Raw genomic sequence first — 27,932 nt, 5'->3', positions numbered from 1 at the left:
ATAAGCAAGAAATCTGCACGTGCAGTTCTTTAAACTAAAATCGCAACGTTTGCCCTTTGTTTTGTAAAGTATAACAGTAATATTTTTAGAAAAAATTCTGTTAGGGAACACTGATAATCCATCAGGTCAGTAAATATGAATGGAGTAATCACTTTTCAATACGGACAAGCATAACTTGCTGTTACATGGCATTGGATTTTTTAAAATCCGTGAAGCTTGCAAAGATAAATGTAAACTAACAGTGCAATCCTGTACATGGCTACTTAGAAGTAAGCAGCATTTAGTTCAATGGGACTTATTCCCAGGTAAGTGTGTGTATAGGATTACACCCTAAATCAGTCTCTTGTTCTGTAGCTTGACAAAAGTAGGGCACGCTCTGACTTTCAGATTATGCTCCAATTAAATCTGAAGTGATAGAATGAAGCATACACAAAATAGACCAGAGCAATGGTTGTGCCGTTAAATATCAAAATCTGTACTTTCAGTGTAGGTTGCCAAAAATTCATAGAAAAATGAATACATTTGGAACTCAATACAAAAAAATGGGGAAATGTGCACAAACACTTCACTCAGTGGAAAAATTGCTTGCAAAAGATGCTTATATTTGAAAATGTGTGCACCAAAAGGCCTATTATTATTATTATTATTATTATTATTATTATTATTATTATTATTTTATTTATATAGCGCCATCAGTGTACATGGTGCTGTACAGAGTAAAATCTGTATATTTTGAAAAATACGCATGAAAATACATACACATTTTTATGTGAACTAAAAATAATTTCACAATCTATAGAAATGGGACAGAACAAACTTAGCCGTGGAAAAAAGAGAATCTGACCAAAATTGAGCTTGACAGTTTCACCCATCCCTAGAGAAGGGCAGGAGAGTAGAAGTGTGTTGATGAAATGTCTACACGAGTTAGACACTTTAAAAGATGAGTGAGGAAGCTATACAGATTGGTTTTGATGATACTGTAAACTGGGGTAACAAAGGTGGAATATATTTCAGTAATATGAAGTGTAAGGTTTTAAATTCAGGAACGTACTAATATGTGTTCAGATAGCACGCCATGGTTTGACATTAGTTATTTAACCCATGACTAGCTGTGGTGCCTGCAGGTGCCAGATTGCACATGCAACCCCTGCTCGGGTGTTGTGTCATGCAAACCCAGAAAGCATGGGTTATGCAAGGGGTTGCATATTCAAAACGGCAACTACTCAAGTGGCAGCCTCACCATGGGTTAAATAACCCACGATGGGCTGTTGTGTCATGGAAAGAGCCCCAGCGTGTATGCATTGCGTAGTGGTTTATCTGAAAATGACAGATGAAAAGAGATCTTGGAATATCGGTTGCCATGACAAGATAGTTATGAGTTGCCAATGTAATGTGACTGCAAAAAAGGCAAACGAACTATTGCTATCATGTAGGGATAATGCAATAGTGATGAATTGATACTGAAGCAGATGCAAAGAGAAGGGTCTCCAGTTTTGCAAGCAATATAATGAACAGAGATTTTGGAACTTTGGACAAATTTGCCTAGAAAAAAGGAGAAGAGATGTGATTACATTGTGAAGATATATCGGAAGAGATAACTAAATGGAAGGAGAACAATTTTATCTTTGTTTATTATTTTTAGGTTGTTTTATCTTTTGTAAGATGTTTTAAATATTGCATGTTAGTCCACATTTTTAATTAAATCTTTAAGATAAAATGAATAATATATATATTTAAGTCTGTGGCTAGAACTAATAGCTGCATACTCAGTTGATAGGTGGTAAATCTGAAGGTTTTTCATTATTAACTTAGAATTCTGGAATGGTAATCTGAAATGCAACCTCACTGTTTATGTAGCTGTCTTGAATCATATGGGAATATCTAATTAGTAAATGTTTTCCTATATCCATACTGGATTGATAAAATAAAAATGACTAGGTGTAAAAATAATTCAGTGCCAAGCTGATTCCTAATGTGTTTGAGACCTTTGCCTTTTTCCTTAGAGGAAAGTGTGCACCCAGTGTGGGCTCATTTTTGCAGTTTATAAAGAAGTTGATTTTAATTTGTCTGCTGGGTATAAGCTGTCTGTTTTATTGTTTTTTAATGGATGTGTATATTTTCATCATTGTGTTATGTATATTTTAAGAATTATTTTATGCTGCTTTATGTACGTCTGATATAAGTGCATAAACATAGCCACAATGGGAGCAGCCATTTCCACCCACCCCACCCCCTGGGAATAACCCTAAAGCTTCACGGGAGGTGACAGCAAGGCTTTTGAGGGGTGGGGTGGAGGGTTGGTCAATAAAAAGAGAAACCTTCAACCACCTAGTATTTAAAGGTAAGACCAAACTCTTAAAATTCACTACCCCGCAAGTGGCCAAATGTCTCCCCTCCATTTTCATGAGGGGTATTTGGCCAACCAGCTTGACATACTAGTTGATATTTTCTGTAGCTGAGCAGTCATGGTCTTTTATGATTGCTTTATGTACAGAAATTGCTAAGAGCAGTAGTAATATTGCTTAAGCATTTATAGGTAGCTAGAATTATTTCAGAATGAATTGGGACCTAGATCAGATAATGCAGGAACAGAATCTGCGCTCTGAATCCCATTTTGGACAGGAACAAACTCTGGACGCTTAGGTTTATGCCGCCACCCCCTTTCAATTCTGTTATCAGAATTTAGCCCTTATGGCCTGTGTGCCTTGCCTTCACTGAAGCTGCCTGTATTCTATTCTGGGCAGATTTATTTATTTGTTTAAACTATCTCTCAGCCACCTTTCAGAACAGAAGTCCTCCCAAGGTGTCATTCTGTCTTAATGTTGCTGACAATTAAGGGTTAGGAGATTGTTTAAACTTATTTGCACTTTTGAAAGCCTTGTACATATGGATCAAGTTTGGTGAATTGTGCCATTGTCTCTCCTTTAAATATATGAAAACTCAAGTAACTAATAGTCAAACCCTAATGCCACACTATACAGATGATCGGTTCAATACAGGCTTTTGTTGTAGTTGTTGTTGAACAAAGCTTAGGTTAAAACCTTGTCATAGAACTAACTCATGACAAAGTGATTTACAAAAAGGAGGAAGAACAATAATTTCTACTCCTGCTGCTGCATATAGTGAACCGCCCAGAGAGCTCCGGCTATTGGGCGGTATAGAAATGCAATAAATAAATAAATAAATAAAATATAGTACTTACAACAGTTGGATTCTCCTATATCTCAATAGGCAATAAAAGCGCTCTAAACAAGATGTCTCTGGACAAATTCTGAGTCACATGTAGATGTTAAATGCCAGGCAATAGCTCAGTCAGATATTATAACCTTCTCCAACCTGGTGCCCTCCACATGCTTTGGACTAGAACTCAATGATTCTTGAATATTGTTCATGCTGCGTGGGGCTGATAAAAGTTGAAGTCCAAAACAGCTGCAGAACATCAGGTTGAGGAAGGCTGAGGTATTAGAATTGTGAAGGGGAAAAGAGAGTGTTGTCAGACACTAATGTCAAGAGACAACACAGTCAGCTATTTTAAAATCAGCCTTGAAGTTCTGCCACTCCCTCCTCCATAAAATAGTACTGATATACCAAGGTGGTTCTCTAATGTAAGAGAGCAACCTTTGAGTTCTTTACAGTAATAGAAGCATACAAATGCAATTAGTAACAATTGTCCTATTTCACACAACTCAACAATCCACTGTGGCTTAATTTACCCACAAGAGTTGTTGTGTTATGGGGGGCACTCAAGGGTGCCTTTTTTGTATGGTGCCCAGCTTGCCATGGCTTGCCATGTCATGTGAACCTAGGCAGCTGGGGTTATTTGAGACTTAGACAACCCTCAAATAACCCATGGCTTGTTTTCAGCTTATTTGAGGGTTGTCTAACCCTCAAACATTTCCTGCCACCTGGGTTCGCATGACATGACAAGATACAGCAAGCCGAGTGCCATCTAAGAAGGGTGCCTGTGGGCACCTAGCACAAGGCCACAGCCTCCTTGGATAAATTAAGCCACTGTGGGCTATCATGTCATGTGAACCAGGTCAATCCAAATTTATATTTGTGCCTGGAACATAATGAATTTCCACTCCAGTATTTACTGCAGTTCTAAACAGAGGGAAAATCAAACTACAGATTGGTTAATATGCACTTACATTTATGATTTTAAAAGTATAGAGTAGATAAAGTTATAAAAATCTCTGTCCAAATACAGTACTTTGTTTTGGTCTACATTAACAGTCATTTCAAAAAGGTTTTATACTCTGTTAATGAACACTCTCTGATTTGGTTACACAAATTGTTCCCTTCCTCCATTTAAGATGACTATATTTTATGTCATGGCTGAATTCAAAATGCATTCACATAAAGTTGCCCATATAAATTGGTTCCACTGCGGTAAGTATTAATTCCTTGGCCAAAAATCCTCTCTCCTCTAGGAAAAAAATATTTAGTTGGCTGTGAGTAGATGCACATGAAATATTAGTATGGTGGAATAATTTGCAAGATCTTCTAGTGAGGGTATTAGCATATAAATAGCAGATGCAATGACGACCATCACAGCTGAGTACATTTAATTTTTAGTTTATAAGATAGAATGGGTTTTTAAATGCATAGTCATCAAGCCGGCTGAAAGACAAATGAAGTTTAGAGTTCACTTATCTGAGGATACCTTACATCATCTTAGAGGGAGAGACACTGAGCTTGCCACACAACCATAGCTGAAGAAAGCTGATTTCTTGGGAGGGAATGAAAAGTGATTGAGATAACACAACGAGCAATCTTGCTGCAAAATTTTAGTAATCCCAGATTGAGTAAACAAATACCTGTAGTTTCTTGGTGTGCTTTCCCTGTCACCACATCCCTGCCTTTACCACACCTCACACAAATCTGGGCAGGCGGATTCTGTGATCCTTCTATCGCCTCCCTTCACTTGACTTTTTCCCCTAAAATAAAATTCCAGACATGGGAAACTTTCCTCATAGGGAAGTTGCTCCAGCCCCTGAACACTTGGTTGCCCTCTTTCGCATTTTTTCCAGCTCTACAATATCCTATATGTCAAATGCACCAGAACTCTACACTTCATTCCAAGTATATTTACTCCATTTAAAGGTATTACAATTTTGATAGTTCTATTTTAAATCTCTTTCCTTTTCCACAACTGCTGAACATTGGGTCAACATTTTCATTCAGCTATTCACCATGACCCCCAACATCTCTTCCTTGGCCAGTCATCACCAGCTCAGGACCCCATCAATGTGAAGTTAGGAATTTTTTTTTATCTCTGTGCACATCACTTTTACACTTACAGAGCTGCATTTGCCATTTCATTGCCAACTCACCAAGTTTGGAAAAATCCTTTTGGAGTTCTTGACTGTCCCTTTTGTTTGTATCATCCATAAACCTGGCCACCTTGCTGCTCACCCCTAACTCCAGTTCATTTATGAACAATGTAAAAGGCACCAGTCTTAGTACAGATCCTTGGGGGAGCTCACTTTGCATATCCCTCTATTGTGAGAATTTCCTATCTAAGCAGACCTCTCTGGTTCCTAGTCTTTAACATGTCACTGATTTGTGAGAATAGTTATCCTCTTATCCCATGACTGCTATGTTTAGTCAGGAGCCTTTGGTAAGAGACTTTGTCAACAGTCCAAGGGTGCAATATAGCTATTCTGCTTCAAGTGATGTTGCACCCACTCTTTGGGGCTGACGTAAGGTTTCAGGCTGCACGCTGATATTATGGAGATAGGAGCCAGTGGCTAGGTCAGTTCTGGCTTGGGCATTTAGAAGGCAACATCTAAAAAAGATCCAAAAGACAAGAGCACACAAGGTCCAAAGAGGAAGGGTCTTGGAGCAGGAGAAAAGCCATTGTTCCAGCAATCATCTACCCAGAACTGAAGGCTTCCAAGTTTGAACACTTAAAGTCCCACCCAGGGCTCAGTTGCAGAGCATCAGAGATGTGTTAGAAAGTTCTTACTTGTGAAGGGCCCTTATTCAAGAGTAGATTTTTACTCATACGCACTTCTGTTGTTGTTTTTAGACAGGCACTTCTTTGCCTGATAGCCAGCTGAATTTCCTTGTACTAGGTGGAGGCTCAGCTTCCATCTCTGATCAGAAGGGGGGCCCTCCACATCCTGGGGAGACTGGTCTACTAATGTCACTCTCAATGGTATGGGATCCCTCTGTTTACCCCTGGGCTTTCATTAAACAGTTTGCTTCTCTGGGATGCTCAGCTCAGAGAGCTCCAAATGAATGTCTGGCAAGGATCTTTCGGGGTGGGTGGGCTGACAATATCTACCTGGTTCACCTGTATTCACGTGTTTGCTGATGCTTTTTAACTAAAATGTTTGTGACACTGTACTTACCTTTGCAGGAGCCATGCTAATACTTCTTTGGCCCGATTTGTTGTTCTATATACTTGACAATTTTAGCTTTAATAATGCTTTCTGCATATTTACCCAGAAGTGTCTTACTAGATGATAATCTTATCAAATGACTACAAGTTGAAGCCCTGACTTTTTGTTTCCATTATCAGAAATACCCTAGTTTAATGTTTGTTGTAGTGGGATAAAGGATACCTACCTGGGTTTGGTTTTTTTTAAAGTAGAGAGCCCCGCCCTGCCCCTGACAAATGTGCTCACAAAGTACCAAAATGCTGTAGCTGAGACAGTAGCTGTTATCAACTATCTTTATCCCAATATTATCATTGTATGGGTTTTCCCCCCGGTTTTTTTTATGCTATGAGATTTTATTTTGTAAGCCATCTTGGGAGGGCTCTTGCCCTGAAAGGTGACCTAGAAATACTTGAAATAAATAAATGAAAGCGTTAGTAGTCTAAGGGTTCTGTTGTTCAAGCAAAACACTCTAGTGGTCAAACTTGTAAAAAGTAATTTGTCTGGTTGCCTGTGGCAAGAAAGAATTATCTTCAGATGACCTGGCAGTAACGTTTTTGTAAACTGAATGAGAAACGGTAGTAAGGGCTGGCAGACTAATACAAAATGTTTGTTGGCTACTAACTCATTGACTGGGTTTGGGCAATACGATAACCAATGTTGGGTTAAAGTTATTGTGTTGCCTGTCAGAACTTTTTCACACCATGGTTGGTTATTTGGCCAAAAGTTACCATCTTACATCGTAATTACATCCAGAATGTATGTCATGACAAGAAGGATTATTAAATATTCAAAATTGCAGGCATTCAGTAGGGTAACTATGAACTGCTATAAAGGTAAAACATTCTACATAATTATGATTTGAAGATGCATCTGAAATGTTACTGCACAACTATGTGACTAACTGCAATCTGTTGTACAATTATGATACAATTTAAAAAATACTAATTCCTTAAGCTACAGCTTATTATCTCTGCTTGGGATAGGGCAAAAGATATATCCAGATTTCTCTGTAAAAGCTGAGAAATGCAAGTGATCAGATTAAACCGTATAATGACAGGCATCAGCTCTTAAAATATGAGGTTTATTTGAAGTATCATTTATTCTTTGTTCCACTCTAGTCACATTTAAAAAGGTGTTTATGTTGTACCTATTTATAAATCTCCTACTGAAGTTGAAATAGGCAGAACTGGCATTCATATGCACATTTTTGATGTGCATTTGGGTGCAGATCAAACTTACACTTCTGGTTTGTGATCCAGCAAGTGATACACAGGCCTGCTTATATATATGGATTACCTTAGCTGGATGGGGGCCTGTGTCACTTCATTCACAAAAACTAGTTAACTGGTGTTTTTAACTGCCCATTGCTGAGGATATAATCCTATTCAAGGGTTGTTACAAAGTATGTAGGTACCTTTGAAGAGAGTCAAAACTGGAGGCTTGGATTGGTTGAGGGGGTGCAGTGAGTTCACAGACAGAAATTGAAACATATACGTTTTAGTGCCATAAACCTAGTGTTTGATGGTGGAATTCTGGGCATAAGACTTTTCTAGCTATATGATACTAGAGTTGCCACAATAAGCAGATTTAAAAAGAAAAAGGAAGGAACCTAATATTGCAAATGGAAATGATAGAGCTATGGTTTTCAAATTCAGTTTTGATAAGTAGCTGTTCAGTGCTACCTTCTGCTATATGCCTTTATAAGCAATTATCTTTGTTTACAAATACAGGAAAATATGGATTTTTAAAGTGATATGAAAACTAATATCTTTATATCTGAGATCCATGGGTTTAATTCCTCATAGCTAAGCAGTTAAATATTTTTACAAGAAATACAAATTTAATAATAAAAAAATCCTCAGTGAATTCAAGGGTGCAGACAATAAGCATAATATTTTATGAAAATGACCCTCATATTTAAAATCTGGCATTATATGTTATGCATTGTAGCGCCAAGTCCACATCTACCTTTTAGAAAATTAAAACACATAAATTCTGTTTAGTGTTTGATATGCACTGTACTAGCTGAAAGCTATAATGGCCCTAAAACCTTGGGTTGCTTTTCACCTTTCATAAATTCCTGGGTAGATTCTATACAAAAAATAATTTTCAGCTCCGTGGCTCATTGTTATTCAAACGTGATTGATTGTCGTCATTTACTCAGTGAGGAAGTTAAGTGCTCCTGTCATTTCCAAAGAGTATAATTGGGACGTTTCACAGGTCAGTGCTAGTGACAGGTTTCCCTTTTGATTAGTGTTGGACTGATAACAAAAATTACAGTTTCCTATGATTAATGCTTCCTATAGTGCCTAAATGCACGGCTCTTCGATTGTGCCTAAACAAAGTGAATTTGCATCTTATTATTTTTCTTCTCAGCAAAGCTTTGTGAGGGTCTCAAACTTTGAGACCCTCACAAAGCTTTGCTGGGAAGAAAAAGTATGTAGGGCTGTTGTCACGCCAGTTTCACGTCAGCCCTTGTGCTGGGGGCATTTGTTTTGACTGAGACTTAGTTGTGTATAATGAAAAATAAAGTCTGGGAAAGAAGTTAAACTACATTTTTAAAGTTTGCCTTCAAACTTTAAGGTGTGACCTTAACATTTTTAATCAATTGCAATTAAAATTAAGTGTGAGTTGAAATTCTTTGCATCCTGTCAGACATGAAGGTTTTGCTTGTCAGTGATCTCTAATGCAAGCTCTGCTTTTGCTTCCAAAAGGGTTTTTGTACAAAGATGTGTTAAAATTCTCTTTTTTAAAAAAATAAGTATTTGTTGTGCTGCTATTGTATAAGGTACCTAGAGAGAGAATTTTATCCTCTCCTATGACTTTCCTGAGATGTCGGATTTTGAGAATTTCATGCTTCTGGCTGATCAGAACAAATAAGTTACATACCAAGTTTCATTATTTGTAATACCTGATTTTAAAATTAGATGGGATTAATATGTAATTATAGTAAATGATGGAGATGGTTTGATATTTGTTTTTGTGGATTTGTTTTGAGGTTTCTCCCTGCTTTCCTATTGTGCAGTGACTTTTAATTTTAAGCAAATAAAGATTGAATTGAATTCTAATTACATCCCATGTAGTTCTGTTTTCTAAATCAGAAACAGTTATGTCTCAACAGAAATGTTTCATTGCTAAATTTGAAGAGCAGGGTACTCTGCACTGGAGTATGATATCTGCAGTCTCTAATTGAGCAAACAAGGAGAAACTTTGATAACTGTATTGTAGGTGTTGGATTGCCTTTCCATCATCGTCAGCTAAAAGTTAAACGTTTTAAGAAGGGGTATGAAGAATAACCTTTTGGATCCAGTGTTACACCACCACTTTTCTATTGTTTAAATTACTGCTGTTGTATACAAATCCCCAAACATCCTCTTCTCCCAAACCTTTAATCCTCTAAAAATCAGTGGGCGTTTTGTAAAGATGGCTGTTTGCAGTGGCGAATGGAGGGAGATGTAATTGGGAGATGTCTTTGATTTCTGATGAACAGAGTAACTCAGTAGCTCAGTGATTACTTGCAGGTTGCTTTAGGACACAATCCTATGCATGTCTGGCTGGGAATTGTTGGACTTTTTCTGTCTAAACATGAATAGGTTTGCACCCTTATTGTAACATACATTGTGGCTTGATTTCCAGTGTGGAAAATAAAAGTTGAGTGTCTGCTTGCACAATGAGGCAAAGTGAAGTGTCCACCTCAGGGGGCAGAGTTTGGGCAGCAGAGTTGGAATCAGACTGGAAATATAAAAGCCTGCTCTTTCCCAAGGATCATTTTTGCAGTTTTCTGAAAAATTGAACACTTTTGGATTATGAAATGTTTTCTTTAGAATAATGAATAAAATGTTTAAAACCAAGTGTTCATATATTTCTCTCTAGCCTTTACTCCTTCAAAATAATTTCTAAACTATGTAATAGGAAGACTAGAGGTTTTGAAAGATTTTTTTGTTCATCTTTTAATCCTCCATGTAAGATTCCCAGCATAGTTATTCTTTTCACTCCTTCTTAAAATTATTGATCTAAAGCTGGGATATAGTTCAGTATTTTTTCATGTGTGTATGTGGATTGCCCCCTACCGGGCCCTCAAGGACCAGATGATGTCAGGAGGTATGCCCATGCCCACCAACTTCATCAATGCACACCCTAGCCTTTTTACTTTTTCTCCATGATGGGAGAGGCACAGAGTTACATGCCTTTCCCTGTACGAGAAAGGGACTCTGTAGACACTGGGAGGAGCAGTGCAGGACGAGTCTTTTGCACTGCACCTCACCATTCCTGTGGGGTTGCTGTGCGAAGGAACTCTGGCAGTGTCAGGAAGAGCCCCCCCATCACCCCCCCCCAATCCACTGTAAGGGAGAGCAGCCCGCAGGGGAATCCCCACTATTATTTCCTATATTCTCCTTGGGAATCTTCTCCCTGAGAGGCCATGGGCTGGGGAGTTCTGCTCCCCTGGTCTAAGGTATCTTTTATTGATAGACCTTGAGTGATGCCCTAAGTCATGGTCAGTTTCCCAACATGTGACTAGAGTCACAGTATCATAATATGTGAAGATGTGTAAAAGATGCATTCTTGACACTTTGGGTTTTGTTCTATAGGGTTTTATGTTTCTGACACTAACAGTCAAACCTCTTGTAATATTAGGACTGACAATTTACATTAATGCTAGTCTGAGAGTTTAGGAATATACTGTTGAACAAAGAGATGATACTTCTTTTGCATATAAAAAAAACAGTGATGTGGTCTCCTGCCTATTGCTCACTTTTATTCTTAAGTGCAGCAAACTTTCAAAAGGTGGTGGGACAATGTGGCTTGTTGTAAGAGTTCCTTTTAAAAAAAAAATCTGTATAATTCCTAGACATGAATATTTTAGAAAATTCCAGAGTTGCGTGATGCTAAACTATTGTTCTATCTCTTTGCTGAATTGAGGTTTGGAGATTATACTAGCTGGTATGTTTTTTAGAAATAAGCTACGGTGAGAGACTTTGAAATTCACAAAACGATACGTAGTGGATATAAAATGTGTGAATCAGCTAATCTTTAACGTGCATTTTTAATTCATTTTTATCTATTTACAGTATACGTCTTGTACATATTATTCATGCTTTGGTAATTTCATTACTTTTGTAGCTGAAAGGCATAATTAGGGTACATGCAAGTAAGATATTGCTTGTAATTCTTTTTCTAAGGCTGCTGTCACAAAGTAATTGCTTAAAACATCACACGTTCAAGTAGGATTCAGATTTTGTTCAAGTGATATTGTTCATTGAGAAAACCCCAGACAAAATGTGAAGTGACATTAAAGTTGATGTATAAGTGGGAGGAAGGATTTCATCCCATTCCAGATGTTGGGGAAGATACTATAATTTGTATATACCTGAAAATGTTTTTTACCAGTGCTTTATCTGTCATTAATTTATATTATTTTTTTCCTTCTTTCCTCCTCACTCCTTTTTCCTTGTGTGTCCTGCCTATTTAGATTGTGAGCCTGTGGAGAGTGACTGTCTTGTTTAATTCATTATATGTAAACTGCTGGAAGTTGTTTTGGCTGGGGAACAGCATAAAAATACTTCAAATAAACAAATAAAGATAGTGTTGAGGTTAAAGTTGGAGATAAAGTGAATGCCAGATCTTCAGTTACGAAGTACACGGGGACTTGCTGTAATTTATTTCTGTGTAGGTTTTCCACATGAGCTGCCTCCTGCATATTTTGACAAAGTTTTTGATGCTTTTTACTTTTCTTCTTAGATGGAAACTGCAGTTGATGACGAGGATGATGACGATGAGGGGTTTGTAGAAGTGCCTGAGAAGGAGGGCTACGAGCCCCACATTCCAGACCACCTTCGTAAGGAATATGGTGAGTTTGCCCAGCTGTGAAAATCATCCCTGTATGTTACTGCTGCAGTAAAGCAAATAAACAACCATTATGAGGTAATAAAGTGATCAGTGGTGTGGGTAATCTTTCTGACTGCTGTGAGGAAATCATTACATAGATAGGGAGGTAGCAAGATAGGGAGGTGGCAGGACTGGCTTTAGAAAAACAAATATTATCTAGAAAGCAACTTGAGTCAGGGGCTTATTTTATTCACTCATATTTCGATGCAGCTTTGAACCAAGAATTAGCTGCGCATGTACGTGTGCGTGTCCATCTATGCCCACCAAAAAGGGGTAATTATTTACTCAGGTGCATAGAAGAGGATTGTTTGTGACTTAGTATTTACTGATGATAATTTGATAGAACAGCATAGACTTTGTATTATTGGTTGCAGATTGTCAGGTTGGCTACTTATCAGAGCCAACGTAACAGAGGATTGATAAAGTAAATCTTAGGGTTTCCATTCAAAACTTCTGAAAAACAGCTGTTGTAACAAAGGTTGAGCAGAACCTATCTGACGGCTTTTATTTAAACATTTTAGTTCTGTTTTTCATATCTAAATGATTTATGAAGCATATTCCTGTGTGTGGGAGGCCAGCTTAAACTGTGTTTACTTCTAGTTATTGTTAAGCGTCTTAAAACTTGCTTTTTCCTGGCCCACTGTGTTTGCAATCTTCTCAGCTTTCAGTATCTTGCAGAAGAAGAAAGTGCTCTATAATTAAGAAAAAGTGAAAGCCTTGACATTCTATTAGTAGTTTTTGTTTGTTTGTTTCACATTTCAGAACACCAGGGGACTTACTGAAACAACGTTATGTGAATCAGAAACATTGTGTTTAAGCAACTAGTTTTTCAGGGATATAACATTACTGTAGAAAGAGCAGGCTCCAGCGTTTCATATAAGCACTTAGGGACAATGCTATTGTTCACAATCTTCTACTGTTCGTCAGCATGCATCTTTCCGGAGAAAGATCATCATAATGATCTTGAATCTGGTTCTACATAGACAACCCATCTTTCGTCAATGTATATGTGCTTGTGCCCTGGGCTAATGTTAGTACAACTTCTGCCAGGTTTGTGTGGATCAGGAAGATCTCTACATATCCAACTCCTCCCAAAGCATAGAATTAATTATCCTACCTCAGCATGAAACATGAGTTAAAGCTTCTTGGCCCTCATGCATGTCTCCAACTCAGAATGGAATTGCCATTAAGATGTGCATGTTCATTAATGATCCTTAAAACTCTGTATGTTTCATTCTTTATATATCTAACATTTACTACTGTATGCCTAAACCAAATAACTTTAATTCATCTGTCTTCATTCCAACTATTTAGTTTCTGAATTTTTGTTAGGGCAATTCAAAATAAATAATGAACTGAAAATAAATTTGCCCCTACTTCCAAGTCCAGCAAGAACTCTAAACTACCCAGAGTGCTTATTCTTCTTCACCATAAAATATCTTCATATCTCTATGAAGATATTTTACTGCACAATTTTCATCTCTTTACAGCACAATGTTATACATGTTTATTCAGAAGTAAGTCCTGTTATAGTCAGTGGGGCTTACTTCTAAATGAATATGCATAGTATTGAAGGTAAGCCAGTGTCTGAAGATTCCTTTATGTCATTTAATTCCAGACAATTTTTGTGGTAATAGATTTAACGTATTTAACATTTCAGTTGCATAAAACTTATCTTTCATTGATTTAGCTTTCAACCAATTGTTTTGATTAATCAATTTATGTTTCAATAAGTATACACATTGCAAAATCTCAAAGAAGAATCTAGCAACAAGGAAACAGTGAAACTCATCAGTTTGTATCATACTGAGTTTTACATACTGGATGAATTCTTGGGGGCCGCTCTGTTTTCCAAACAGTAATCTGGGTGCTGGAAATATCTTTAGCTGCACAAACTGACTTCTTTAATCAAGATGCTGGCATCAAGCATTATGTGCTTGACAGTTGTGGACCACATAGCATTACATACAGATATGTACGCTTATATGAGAGCGGCAAAATCCAAAAGATATGTAGCATTAAAATATGGACTACGCAGGTAGAGGTGTTCTGAAACATAGCAAACTTTTTACAACAACTTGATTAAAATCTGTTAAAGACTACATGGGCAATGGCATTGCTTCAAGGACTAGAGGTGGCCTGCATACCACCAGTTGGTAATCTATGTAGTAACTAATCTCAATCCCCATTCATGCCCCTAAAGGCACATACAGTGCTCCCTTGATGATACAGTCAGTGCTCCAATCTGTCAAGGCAGAATCAATCAACATAACTTGCTTTAATTGAATGGACAAATGAAACAAAGATAAGGAATAACTGCAGTAACAATAAAGGAATTGGCAATGTGAGGGTTGGTGAGGAGAGAAACCAAGTATCCAAGTACCTGTTGGCTGCACATTGTTTTTAGGACAAAGCACTCAAGAAAAGAATGTCATTTTCTGTCTAATCTGTCTATACCACTTCCAATTTACATTTGATTAAAATAGGTTAAAAACATGTTACATCTAAAACTGATACGGTTTTAACTAGAACACAGGGTTATGAAACTCACTCTTACATAAAAAACGTTTGAACAATTTTCATTTGGTCCAAATCCTTCTTTACCTGAATAAACAATGAAAACTTTACTATTTTAATGGCATTTATATTATTAAAATAAAGACACAGAGAGCAAATCACTGAAACATTCAAATTTATTCTTAGTATTCAAAATAAACTGCTTCTGAAATTTATCTTTTGGGCTACAAATATTTCTTGCTTTGCATTCAGTTATTTGCACTAAGGTGAAACGTTACATAAATAGTTTTTAATAAATAACACAACTGCAAAAGTAAATTCTGACTGCAAACAAAGACAAGAAATGTATTTTAGGATAGATGTTACTGGGAGTGAGATAACCAATTTGATTTTCCATGTGCAAGATGAAATGTAAATTTGTAAAAGAATTTAGGTGATTAGGGAACTGAAGTGTGAAGACATAACCCATTAAGGGGTGTCATGCCAAATTAACATTACCAGTCTTTTTAATGACCTCTCATTTGTATAATCCTTATTTACACTTGCACCTGATCTCTGCAGGATGGTGGCCATTTTGCAGTATCACAGTCTAAATGCTTGCTGTTTTGAAGATAGAATATATATTCTGTACTCATATAAGATGACACTTCATTCTGTCTTGATCAAGAATAGGCACACAAATTGACATGAAGAGTGGTTTAATTTCTGAAAGTGTGACTTTAATGCACATGTGTTGTGACCATAAGGCGTGTTCTGGACTGAGCAGAATCAAAGATGACAGTTGTAACAACAGTGGACTGAGAGATACTCTCACCATACAGCTGTTGTGTAGTTAAATGCCAATGCACGTCTGTGTACAATGCAGCATTTAAAAATGCTCCAAAGTACAGAATATCGAACCTGTAATAGCTGCTGACAGAAATGGAATGAAAAGAGTTATTGTGAAACAAAAGTGAGACATCAGCTTGCTGGGGTTGGGGTGGAGCCATAAGGATTGCAGAAGTAGCTTTTCTTTTCTTTTTTGTAAAGGAAGAAACCTTAGGGGACAGCCTCTCCCCTCGACGCACACGCATGCAACCTAGTGAGTACTGAGTAGTCTCAATAGCAACAGAATATAGAGTGTCAGCTGAAAAAGAAAACAGAAAATGAATTTGTGCACAAAGTCCTCCTTGGAGAGAATGGCTACCTGGAAACCTGAGCTGGAGCATTCAGAAGGAAGATACGTCGGAACATTTATATCACATTGATCACATGTAGCTCTCTGTATATGTACAAGTCAAAGACATCAAATGAATAACAAGACACTACTGACAATGTGTTTATTACAAATGAACTGAAAATTGCAAGATAACCACTTGTGTGTAGGGGGGGAAACCCAATTCAGGTACTACTTGCTAGACAATTACTTCTCATAAGTGCACTACCAGAGGACCTTTTCTTCTGTCACTCCTGTATTATGGAACGGCCTGCCAGAGGAGATTCGTAATATTAACTCCCTCTGTGATTTTAAGGCAGCTTTGAAGACTAGCCTTTTCCAGCAGGCCTACCCAGATTAATGAAAAATTAAGAATTTTAAAGATGTGTTGATTCTTGTACTAATGTTGTTCCTCGCCTCGATCCAAAGAGAGAGGCAGGTAAGAAATAAATATATTATTATTATTATTATTATTATTATTATTATTATTATTATTATAAATATTCATTATTCCAAAGAGTTGTTTGTATGGACTTGGAGTCCTATGACTCAACAGGCGTGTTCAGACGTAACAGTGGCAAATTGTGGGTTAATTAGGGCTTAATCGTTGGTTAAACACCCCACAGTGACCCTAAGAACTAATTGTTTAACTCACAATTAACCCAGTGTCCGGGTTCACACATCACAGAATAAACTCTGATTGGAGATTGCATATTCAAAATCATGGCAGCACGCAACCAAGTAAATTGTGGGTTAGTTAAGTAACCCAAGATTTGCTGCCATTACGTGCAAACTAGGTTAATGACTACCAAGTAGGACCTGAAGAATGGTTAAGAAATGTGTATAATACCCATAGTTCTTCAGTTGCTTCTTCACATCTTTGAGAATTCTGATCGCATTGTGCTGGCAGTCAATATATATTTTATGTTTTCATACATAGCTACAGAGCTTTTTCTATACAGATATGGTTCTCTTTTATTGTTGACATTTTCAGACTATTTGTATTAATCACATTGATAATGACTTTTTATACTGCCACTGCACCCCTACTCATTCTTTTACACCAGTGGGACCCATTGCTAGCTCAGTGCTTCATACAAAAAACCCTGGAAACAAGCATAAACACTGGTTTATTCCCTTCTGTGAGCTCCGCTGTTCTACCCCATTGCTTGAAGAATCACTACTCTCTCACGCTAGTGGTGGGTCCCCCTGGCACATTAGCAGCATAGGATACTGCCTTTGATTATATTTAGTTCTTTGTATGTCTACAATTCAGTGTGTTACATACTTTACAGTTCCCTTCCATGGAGCATTAAGAACATAAGAACCCTGACAATCCAGACCAAAGCCCTTATCTAATCTAGCGTCCTGTTTCTCATGGTGGCCAGCTGCCTCTGAGAAGCCCACAAGCAGGACATAAAGAAAATATTTCTCTCCCAGTGTTCCCCAGCAAGTGTTGTTGAGATGCAGGCTGCTTGTAATGCTGGAATTAATATGTAGCCATAATGAATAGTAGCTATTAATAGTCTTATTCTCCAAGATGATGGTGATGATTATAACATTTATTCATTAAACAAGAAAAAAAAAAACCTACGGTTTACAAAACAACTTTAAGGCTCTACAGTTTTCAACCAAGCACCAAAAAGCAGGGAAATTGGGAGTTAAGGCTCACAAGCCTCAACACCACATCCTCCCTAAAGAGGCAGAAAATGCAAGTGAAATTCTCATTCTCCCAAAGCAGATAAACCATGACGACAGGATGGAGAATAGGATATGCAGAGGTGACCGTGGGGTTGTGGAAAACTGATGACAAACAACTTAGGGCCACCTACTTCTCTTTTTTAGAGCATCTCCTCATGTTGAGAGTTGCAACCCAACACATCTGACGGGCACCAGGTTGGGGGATGCTGTTCTAGAGCAAGGGCAGGCAGAATGTAGATCTCCAGATGTTTTGGAGTTCAACTCATAAAAGCCCTACTAGCATGGGCAATGATCAGGAATGCTGTGAGTTGATGTCCAAAACATCAGGATAGATCTATTTTCTGCCCACATCTGTTCTATAGTATGATGTTTTCCAGCATTAAGATATGCAATCCATCAAGAGGTGCATCACTTTAAATAGACTGTCTTAAACCAAATGAAGCAACAATGAATGAATCTTGAATACCTAATTCAGACAGTTCTTCAGATGTTAAAAATAGTTTTCAACACATGGCATAGGTTTTCTGTTTATTGACTATCAGAAATATGGTGTTGGGGGACTAACAGAGGATTTTTCTTATGTGTTCAGCAGTGTGAGATTAAAGGCAGAGCTAGCACTTAATACTTCATGCTTAAAGATTATTTTAAAATTAATGATGAAAATTATTTTTGTCCTTCCCATAACACATAACATGGGAGTTGCAGTGCAACACATCTGGAGAGTACCAGGCTGGGGATGGTTGGTTTACACTTGAATCCTGTACATGCCTTCTCAAAAGTCAGGGTCACTGAGTTCACTAGGGTTTACTCCCAGGTGATATAGGATTGCAAACTAACCTCATCTGAAAGGAGTTCGAGACAGCCAAACTAAGCCTTTTTGCTCCTCTGTTACTTTGATGAGATGATGGATTGTGGGGAGTGAACAGTATATGTTGTATAAATATACTTTAAGGAAAAACTTTGGCTATTTGAAGGGCAGGATATTGACCGAAAATCTAAAGTGCCTGGTACATGCTCTGGTTCTAGAACCATAATAAATAGTGTCCTTTTGTCATCAGTCGTGCTGCTATATGGGAGATGTGTGTGAGATAAAAGTATTGGGCCGTCCCTGTATTTGGTAAGAATACAGATCAGCATTCCCCAACCGGCTGACCTCCAGATGTTTGGGATTACAAGTCCCACCATTCCTGACCATGGGAGATACTGACTTGCAATGATGGGAGTTGTAGTCCAACACCAGGTTGGGGAAGGGCTGCTCTAAACAAAAAAAGAGAAGTAGGTGGCCCTAAGTTGTTCATCATCAGTTTTCTACAACCCCACAGTCACCTCTGCATATCCTATTCTCCATCCTGTCTTCATGGTTTATCTGCTTTGGGAGAATGAGAATTTCACCGACACTTTCTATCGCCTTAGGGAGGATGTGGCGTTATAGGCCTGTGAGCCTTAACTCCCAATTTCTCTGCTTTTTGGTGCTTGGTTGAAAGCTCTAGAGCCTTAAAGTTGTTTTGTAAACCATAGGGTTTTTTTTTTTGTTTAATGAATTTCATGGCTTTGTGTAACGGATGACTGGATATTATACAGTTGACAACCAAGCCAGTGTCAGGCAGAATGTTATACCATGTTGACATTCAATATAAAATCAAAGCTATTGTTACATGTTGCACCCAGTTTTCAAATTAATAAATGAGCCCCAGAAATTATGCTTTGATGATACTCATTTAAACGTTTCAATAGCTTTTCAATAGCCAGTGTCTAGAAATAAAAGCTTTTTATGACTACCTCATGAAAAGGAAGCATTTCATATCATAGAATCATAGAATAGCAGAGTTGGAAGGGGCCTTCAAGGCCATCGAGTCCAACCCCCTGCTCAATGCAGGAATCCATGTCTTGTGTCTGTTGTTGCTGTTTATTCGTTCAGTCGCTTCTGACTCTTCGTGACTTCATGGACCAGCCCACGCCAGAGCTTTCTGTCGGCCGTTGCCACCCCTAGCTTCCCCAAGGTCAAGTCTGTCACCTCCAGAATATCATCCATCCATCTTGCCCTTGGTCGGCCCCTCTTCCTTTTGCCTTCCACTTTCCCTAGCATCAGCCTCTTCTCCAGGGTATCCTGTCTTCTCATTATGTGGCCAAAGTACTTAAATTTTGCCTTTAATACCATTCCCTCAAGTGAGCAGTCTGGCTTTATTTCCTCGAGTATGGACTGGTTTGATCTTCTTGCAGTCCACGGCACTCTCAGAATTTTCCTCCAACACCACAGTTCAAAAGCATCTATCTTTCTTCGCTCAGCTTTCCTATAGCCAGTGTCTAGAAATAAAAGCTTTTTATGACTACCTCATGAAAAGGAAGCATTTCATGTCTTGTGTCTGTATTTGGAGTCAACTTGAAAAATTGTTCTACTGAAACTAAAAATCACTTGCTAATTCTGGAAGCACAAGATAATACAGGAAAATATTTTATATTAGAATAAGTTTCAGTTTACTATGTTAATTATTATAGCTCATTTTATGCTAAATGCCTTTTCTTCCTGTTTGGATCTCAAAGTAGCAGATTGTGATCAAGTTTGTGGTCAAGTTTCAAGCCTGCACAGGCTGCATTTCCATCCCTAGATATCTACTCAAAGTAAGACCCTTTGAATTTCCTTGGTTCTTAAAAAGCAACATACTTGCTTTTAGGTTTGCCAGTCTCAGCACTTTGTGTGTGCTATGAATGCCTGCTCTGTCTGTCCCTATAGTTTCCTGCAAGGCCCAGCCAGGGGAGGTCAGTAAATTAAACCCAGGGGTGGAGGGTTGGATTCCATCAAGCTCATCTGAGAGCAGGTGCTATAGAACATGGACCTTCCAGGAGTGGTGAGGCCAGGTTTCTGGCAGGCCCTAGCCAGGCAACTTTATGGCCTATTAGTCCCTCTGTTTGGTAGCCTGCAGGAGCACCTGCCTCGTAAAGCAAATGGCCACATGAGAACTATTATTATGGTCTGCCACTTTGTTTGTCTGTAGTCCAGACCTCTTCAGAAGAGAGAATAGTGTTATATGGTTGGGGTCAGTCTAAATTATCTCCAGGGGACCTTACTCAGTGCCTCTGATCACAAAGAGATTGAGGATTTCCTCCTAACTCTGTAACTCTTGAAGTTACTAGGCCTGTTGAAAATAGATTTTAAAACATAAGCAGGAAAATAGTGAATACTCCTTTTAACTTGTTAAACCAATGAAAATATGCCGCGCAAGAAGTCTTAAGCTATGAATGGTTTATAAAGAAAAATAAATGCAAAAGTACATCAGATACAGAAGTGAAATGTGAAACATGCAATGATTAGAAAGATGTCTGTATAGGTGCTGTTGGGAATTTTTTTTAAAAAAAAAAATCTGTCAGAACGGGCTAGTAAAAATGGATGTTAATGTTTTAAACAAGGTATGATATGAATGTCTGTATTACATAATGGCGAATAAGATGCCTAACATTGTTTTCAACAAAATATGAAAATAGTTGATGTAAGTTACTTAAATTCATGCAAATCAAAGTGCAGTGGACCTGATATTAGGCTGAATAAGATTGAGGGGGGGGGGGAGAGTAATCTTGAATTCATCACCTAGAACACTGGAGAGGAGTTTGGGAAGGCGCAAGTGAAGTGCATGTCTCACTGAGGACCGAAGCAGCAGCATAGGATAGTTAGGCAAATACCAGCACTTGGTAAATTGTTGCAAGTATTGTTCATAGTATGTTTTTTACTCTATTAATGGTTCGTGTTTGGTTGTATGAGAGGTAAGAAGAGGGGTTGGTAAAATTTGCAGGTGCTGCACCTGATACAGTAGGTTTCATCAATAATATAAATGGAACTTTAAGACATTATTCTCAACTTTTCTGTCTTGTATTTTCTTAACTTTTTTTCTTTTCTTGTTCCTAGTTTAATTATTCTTTTTTTAAAAAAAAAATCCTTTCACTCTTTCAGCTTATCCAAAAATTTCCCATTTCCCCCACCTTTTGCTTCATGTTATTTAGATTATAATCCGGAGGGCAAGGACTTGTGTGTGTTATATAATGCTTGGCACATGTTGGTGATGAAGAACTATTATACTGATTTCAGTGAATATCAGCCATGTGCAGTGTATATTTGTGTGCTTAATTACATATACTTAGATGAACATTATTATTATTATTATTATTATTATTATTATTATTATTATTAAAAAAGATCTCATTAGCATATTACAAGGGGGACTTGCAAGAAAACGCTTCTCTGTGGAGTGCTTCTGTTCAGGGTGCTCCTCCATGAAGCCAATGCCCTTTCTCAGGTTACTCTCTTCCTCCCCAGTGTGCTATTTTCCCCCAGACAGACACTCGGCATTCTGTGGCCATTGAATATACTCAATCCTCATTGGGCTGCTTGCGCCCTTAGTTCCCCCTCTCCCCTCAAAAATCAGCTTCTGCAGATTCATCAAAGCATGCTGATACTTCCCGCTTTTTTCTTAGTATCACTGTTTTGGTTACGTATCTCCTAAGTAGGTACCTGAGTTTATATTTCTTCTCTCTCTCTCTCTCTCTCTCTGTGTGTGTGTGTGTGTGTGTGTGTGTGTGCGTGCGCACACGCCTCTCACACACACACTCACACACACCTCCAAAGAAGCTTATATCTCTACTTCCAATGGAATTGTGAAAATTAGTTTGTGATGAGGAAATACGTGTGAGTGCGTGTTTATCCAAAATCCACAGTTGGACAATAACTTTATGAGGACCAATCAAAATGCCACCAAAGATTGTTCAAGCTGATAAGTTCTCCAGTTCTTTCCGTTCAGCTAGGTTGCAAAAAACAGAGTTTGGGGGAAGAAAGGAAACATCCAAAACCTGGAGCTGGTGTTGTGGTCTTGAGAGCTGCAGTTTAAATCCAGTCCCAACATGGAGATGGAAGACTGAACGAATGTTTCACTGGCAGGTGTTGCTGATACCAGATTACACCTAGCATTCTAGGGCAAAGCAGCAAGGACTGACACTCATTGCTGAAAATATAAAGGCTGGCTATACCTGCCTCTTTCAGAAGTAAAGAGAAGTATGGCAGTCTTTCTGTTCGCAAAGCCAGAGATTAATTTTAGTAATAGATAAAAAAAAAAGTCAACCACAGCCAAATTATGTTTCACTTGTTCAACAACAATAACCTACTGAGCAGATGCCATCCCTTGGGCTTGCCTAAGGTAGTTCTTTAGATTCCAGCCTATATTAATAAACACTTGCGCATTTTGGAATAGGCTGGGCTATATGCAAAAAAGAAACAGAAGGCTGGAAGCAGGAGCCCATCTATCCTTCAGAAGCTTTTGTTTATATTATTTATATACTAGGTTTTTGTTTTGTTGTTTCGTTTTCCTTTCCCTTTTCAATTAAATGTACATTAATGGTACCTACTTTTGATTCTCCTAAATCCAAATGGCTGATGAAACATGTTCTTCTACTTTCTCTGAATTTTCATTGAGGAGCTTTTATCTCGCCCTAATCCCACCATTTCTGTCAGGACATAATCTCTTTCTCAAATTTACATTTTAATTACAAGGCCAGCTGAACTAGCTAAAATCAATAATGTCAGCATTCAGCAGCCTAACTTTCAGCTGAAACCCCAGCCTCTCTATTTCCTACTATTGATTTATCTCTTTAAAACTGTCTACTTTATTGCTTCAGGCAAATAGGTGCCATTTGGTCAATTTAAAAAACCCAGAAGATTTGGATTTTAAAAAATGTTTCTTCCTAAAGGAAAGTATTGGAACAAATATTAACCAAAGTACTGCAGTAGCAATAATATGAAGTGCTGTAAAGAAGTCAAACTCCATGTTAAGGATTATAGGAAAAGGAATTGAGAATAAAACAGCCAGTATCCTACTGCTCTTATACAAATCTATGGTGCGACCACACTTAGAATACTGCCTACAGTTCTGGTCACCACACCTAAAAAAAGGATATTATAGAGCTGGAAAAAGTGCAGAAAGGGGCAACTAAAATGATTAAGGGGCTGGAGCATCTCCTCTGTGAGGGAAGGTTACAATAGCTGGGATTGTTTAGCTTGGAAAAAAGGAGGCTAAAGGGAGACATGATAGAAGTGTACAAAATTGTGCATGGTGTGGAGAATGTGGATAGGGAGACATTTTTCTCCCTCTCCCATAATACTAGAACATGTGGTCATCCCATAAAGCTGATTGGTGGGAGATTCAGGACAAATAAGAGGAAGTACTCCTTCACACAGCGCATAGTTAAATTATGGAACTCACTACCACAAGATGTAGTGATGGGCACCAATTTGAATGGCTTTAAAAGGGGGTTGGATAAATTCCTGGAGGAGAAGGCTATCAATGGCCACTAGCTCTGATGGTTGTATGCTATCACCAGTATTCGAGGCAGTAAGCCTGTGTGCACCAGTTGCTGGGGAACATGGGTGGGAGGGTGCTGTTGCGCCATGTCCTGCTTTGTTGGTCCCTGGTCGACAGCTGGTTGGCCACTGTGTGAACAGAGTGCTGGACTAGACGGACCCTCGGTCTGACCCCGCATCAGGGCACTTCTTATGTTCTTATGAAGGATAGCTGAAAATGTATAAGGAATTTAGCTGAAAAACCCCATGCTGATTTTGATACAGAAATTTGTCTTCTGCCCCAAAATTGTAATTTGGGTGTGTGTGTGTGTAATTCTGTTGTTACCTTGTTTAAGTAAATTCATTTTATTACTAGTTATTGAAATGAAGAACTTTCTGTTTAATTTACTGCAAACCTGCTTAACAAGGAAACAATATGATAACTTGTTTTCCAGTTTAATTGCTTGAAATGATCCATAGTAAATTAATTATGGTTGTAATTGTCATGTTTTATCTGCCTCACATTCTGTATTTGTCTGCAGTTGATTCTGCTCACAGAAAGGTAGTCTATATGGTTTAGAAATAAACAAAACATTCTGAATATACTGTTACATCACTAATAAACCCTTGTATGTATGTAGTAGGAAGAAGTAAGTGACAAATTAATGTAGAGCTTCTTGGTAATACAGCTACTCAGATGAATGCTTTATACTAATGTTTCACTTAATCAAATGACATCCCTCCACTTGAAGCCTCATGGCATAAATTTTCCAAATTATTTGATGTCTTAACATATAGTTTGCCAAGGCTATAAATTCTCCTATCACATAGCTGATTTAGGTTTTTTTTTTTTATTTATTTATTATATTTCTATACCGCCCAATAGCCGGAGCTCTCTGAGCGGTTCCCAATTATTCCCAATTATGGGTTAGCTAGGGTGACCATATGAAAAGGAGGACAGGGCTCCTGTATCTTTAACAGTTGCATAGAAAATGGAATTTCAGCAGATGTCATTTGTATATATGGAGAACCTGGTGAAATTCCCTCTTCATCGCAACAGTTACTGCAGGTGCCCTGCCCTCTTTTAAATCTGGTCACTCTAGTATAGCTCCTGCAGCTTTAACTGTTGTGATGAAGAGGAAATTTCACCAAGTTCTCCATATATACAAATGACACCTGCTGAAATCCCCCTTTCTATGCAACTGTTATAAAGGAGCCCTGTCCTCCTTTTCATATGGTCACCCTAGGTTAGCAAATTGTTCTAGTCATTGCTGCAATGGATGTTGTAAACACATATCTACCTGGCAAGGTTCTGGCCATCTCAAGGCCTAGGCTTTAAGGGAGAGACTTTCCAATATACCAACTTGGGAGATCAGGCAATAATCGTCCTCTGCTTGTTGCATCATTCCTGTCCCTCACTTCCTAGTACAAAATGCATTAAACATTATTTATGCTTTGGGAGAGGATGAGAGAAGAAGTGGGAAATGTCTCCCTCCCCACTTCCTGAAGTGAAGAAGGCCTCCAGCTTTGTATTTGCTTCATAACACTTCGTAGATGTATTTGTAGGGGAGAATAGGTGAATGAGGAATGCTCAACCGAATTCTCTCCTGCAAAACTGCTCTGATCCTATGGTAGACTGAAGGGATGTAAGTCAAAGGAGCTGCAATCACCTGTGCACTCCTTTTGATGATAAAAGCACACACACACTGACTGGGTTTGCATGACAGGACAACCCAACCTGTCATGGATGACAAGCTGATCCGAACCCAATTCCTGCAGACTGGCTTGTTCTTGGTGTTGTACCCACGATGGTCTGACGTGTCATCTGAACCCAGACACGCCAATCCATCGTGGGTTGCAGACATTGGGCAGCAAGCCAAGTGCAGCAGAAATTCCTGCTGCTCTTCCCGATCACTTCCAAGTGCCTTCCAGTGCCCCTTGCCAGTGACAGCCCCTCCAGCTGTGCCCAAACCGTGCTTTGGAGGAGATCCCACCGACTCCTGCTAAGCCCCACAAATGGCCTCATTTTTGTATTATTATTATTATTATTATTATTATTATTATTATTATTATTATTTTATTTAAATTGGGTTTAAATCCTGGGGGTCTCTTTGCTAAATGAGTAATGTTGAGCACTTGAAGATGGAGAAGAGTACTCAACGTTCTTCTTCGTGGTCTCTATGCATCACACATATGGGCTTTGCGCCTGCGCAGAGACCAGACCGGAACCTTCTATAGCTGAGTGGAACGTTTTTGGCGGGAACCCCTCCCCCACGCTACCGTGCACGTCCATGGGGTTCCCGCCCTTACCTCAGTTCTTCGTCGTCCGCCATTGTGCTTAGACCATAGAACCAAACCTCTTAGCGTTTTCTCTTTAAAATCCTTTTTTACTTCAAATCTTTCCTCTTTTCGCTTATTTCTCACTTCTTAACGTCTTTTCTTCTATTCTATCTAAAAAAAAAAAAATTTTTTTTTTAGTAGTTAGATTTTCCTCAGCGATTTCGATCGCGGCGCTTAGCCGTATGGCAGTTAAGGCCCCATTTCGCAAGTGTGTGAAATGTGGAGCTAAGCTCCCTCTAACTGACGGGCACTCCCTGTGCGTCCTGTGCCTAGGTGAAGGCCATAAAGTTGAGTCTTGACTGAATCTTCGAGGATGCACAAAACGGCAGCCAGTAAGTCCGTTGATGACCGTTGCACTGAGGTGCCTGAACATTCCAGAGCGGCTAATAGGGCTCAGATACCCCTAACGCCTGGACAAACGGCAGCCAGTAAGTCCGTTGATGACCGTTGCACTGAGGTGCCAGAACATTCCAGAGCGGCTAATAGGGCTCAGATACCCCTAACGCCTGGACAAACGGCAGCCAGTAAGTCCGTTGATGACCGTTGCACTGAGGTGCCTGAACATTCCAGAGCGGCTAATAGGGCTCAGATACCCCTAACGCCTGGATGGTCACTGGCGAGTTCCACGGCCAGGAAAATCTCCAAAAAGGCCCGGACTCCCAAATCTTCTTCTGAAATGGAGAAAAAGAAGAAGAAGAAGAAGCGAGATGCGGAAAAACCCTCGTTAGGGTCATCCCGCACGGCGGAACTGGCTAGGAGTCACTCTACTCCTCCTGCCATACCGACCGCTTCGATACCGAGGCCTCCCTCGGTATCGAGATCCCAGTCAGTACCGATGGCTACGGTACCGACACATCCTCCCAGTCTATCGGAGGGCGAGTTGCGGGATTCGGCTTCAGCGGCCTCTTTCCGAGAGCCTGCCAGGCTGCAAGAAGTTCAGGGACTAATCCCTCTACCGCCTTCGCCAAGGCACACTCTAAGGCGTCAATGGGAAGGAGCTTTTCAATACTCTTATCCCCAATCAGTATGTGGCGACTATGTATGGGATCGATATCGCCCACAACGATACTTCCAGGGTGACCACCAGTACCCTCAAGAAGAATATTATGCGCACCCTCCGCCTACGAGGATGTGTCATCTACCGCTGCCTCCACCGCCCGCCCACCAAACGTCCACGGTGTCGACGCCTCAACACCGTACGCAGCCATCGGCATCGACTGCCGCGGTTACCACGGTACCGACGGAGCATGTAGACCTCCAGGTGGTTACAGTATCCTTGCCTGAGGATAATTACCCATCGGATTCTGAGTCGGGGTTGTCGGCTACTCCATCGATGCCTTCACCAGAAGATGAGGTTCATGACAAGGACCCTTCTTCCCCTTCCGACGATATGGTCAGATTTTTTGACCATATGCTTAGAATGGCTCAGGCATTAGGACTGGAGATCCAGCAAATGGATGAATCGGTCGTCGATCCAATCTACGACGTTTTCCAGTCCACAACCAACCAACGACTTGCCTTCCCTATTCCACATGCTTTAAAGCAAACGGCTCAATTATCTTGGAAAACACCGGCTATGACTCAA

At 39.2% G+C, this 27,932-nt stretch overlaps 2 protein-coding genes across 4 annotated transcripts in view; one reads left to right on the top strand and one right to left on the bottom strand.

Moving 5' to 3' along the window:
- Positions 1–27,932, bottom strand: part of CTBP1 (C-terminal binding protein 1) — a 426,424-nt gene that overhangs the window by 322,433 nt on the left and 76,059 nt on the right. The window lies entirely within an intron of this gene.
- The window catches only part of UVSSA (UV stimulated scaffold protein A), an 82,229-nt gene that overhangs the window by 9,315 nt on the left and 44,982 nt on the right, over positions 1–27,932 (top strand). For both annotated transcript variants that reach the window (XM_063125923.1, XM_063125922.1), the window contains exon 8: positions 12,129–12,237. In XM_063125923.1, the coding sequence (XP_062981993.1) occupies positions 12,129–12,237 (109 nt within the window). The remainder of the gene's footprint in view (positions 1–12,128; positions 12,238–27,932) is intronic.

The sequence above is a fragment of the Elgaria multicarinata genome, chromosome 5 (genome assembly GCF_023053635.1).
Source record: "Elgaria multicarinata webbii isolate HBS135686 ecotype San Diego chromosome 5, rElgMul1.1.pri, whole genome shotgun sequence".
NCBI classification, from domain to species: Eukaryota; Metazoa; Chordata; class Lepidosauria; order Squamata; family Anguidae; genus Elgaria; species Elgaria multicarinata.
This window is presented reverse-complemented; position numbering and strand designations above follow the sequence as displayed.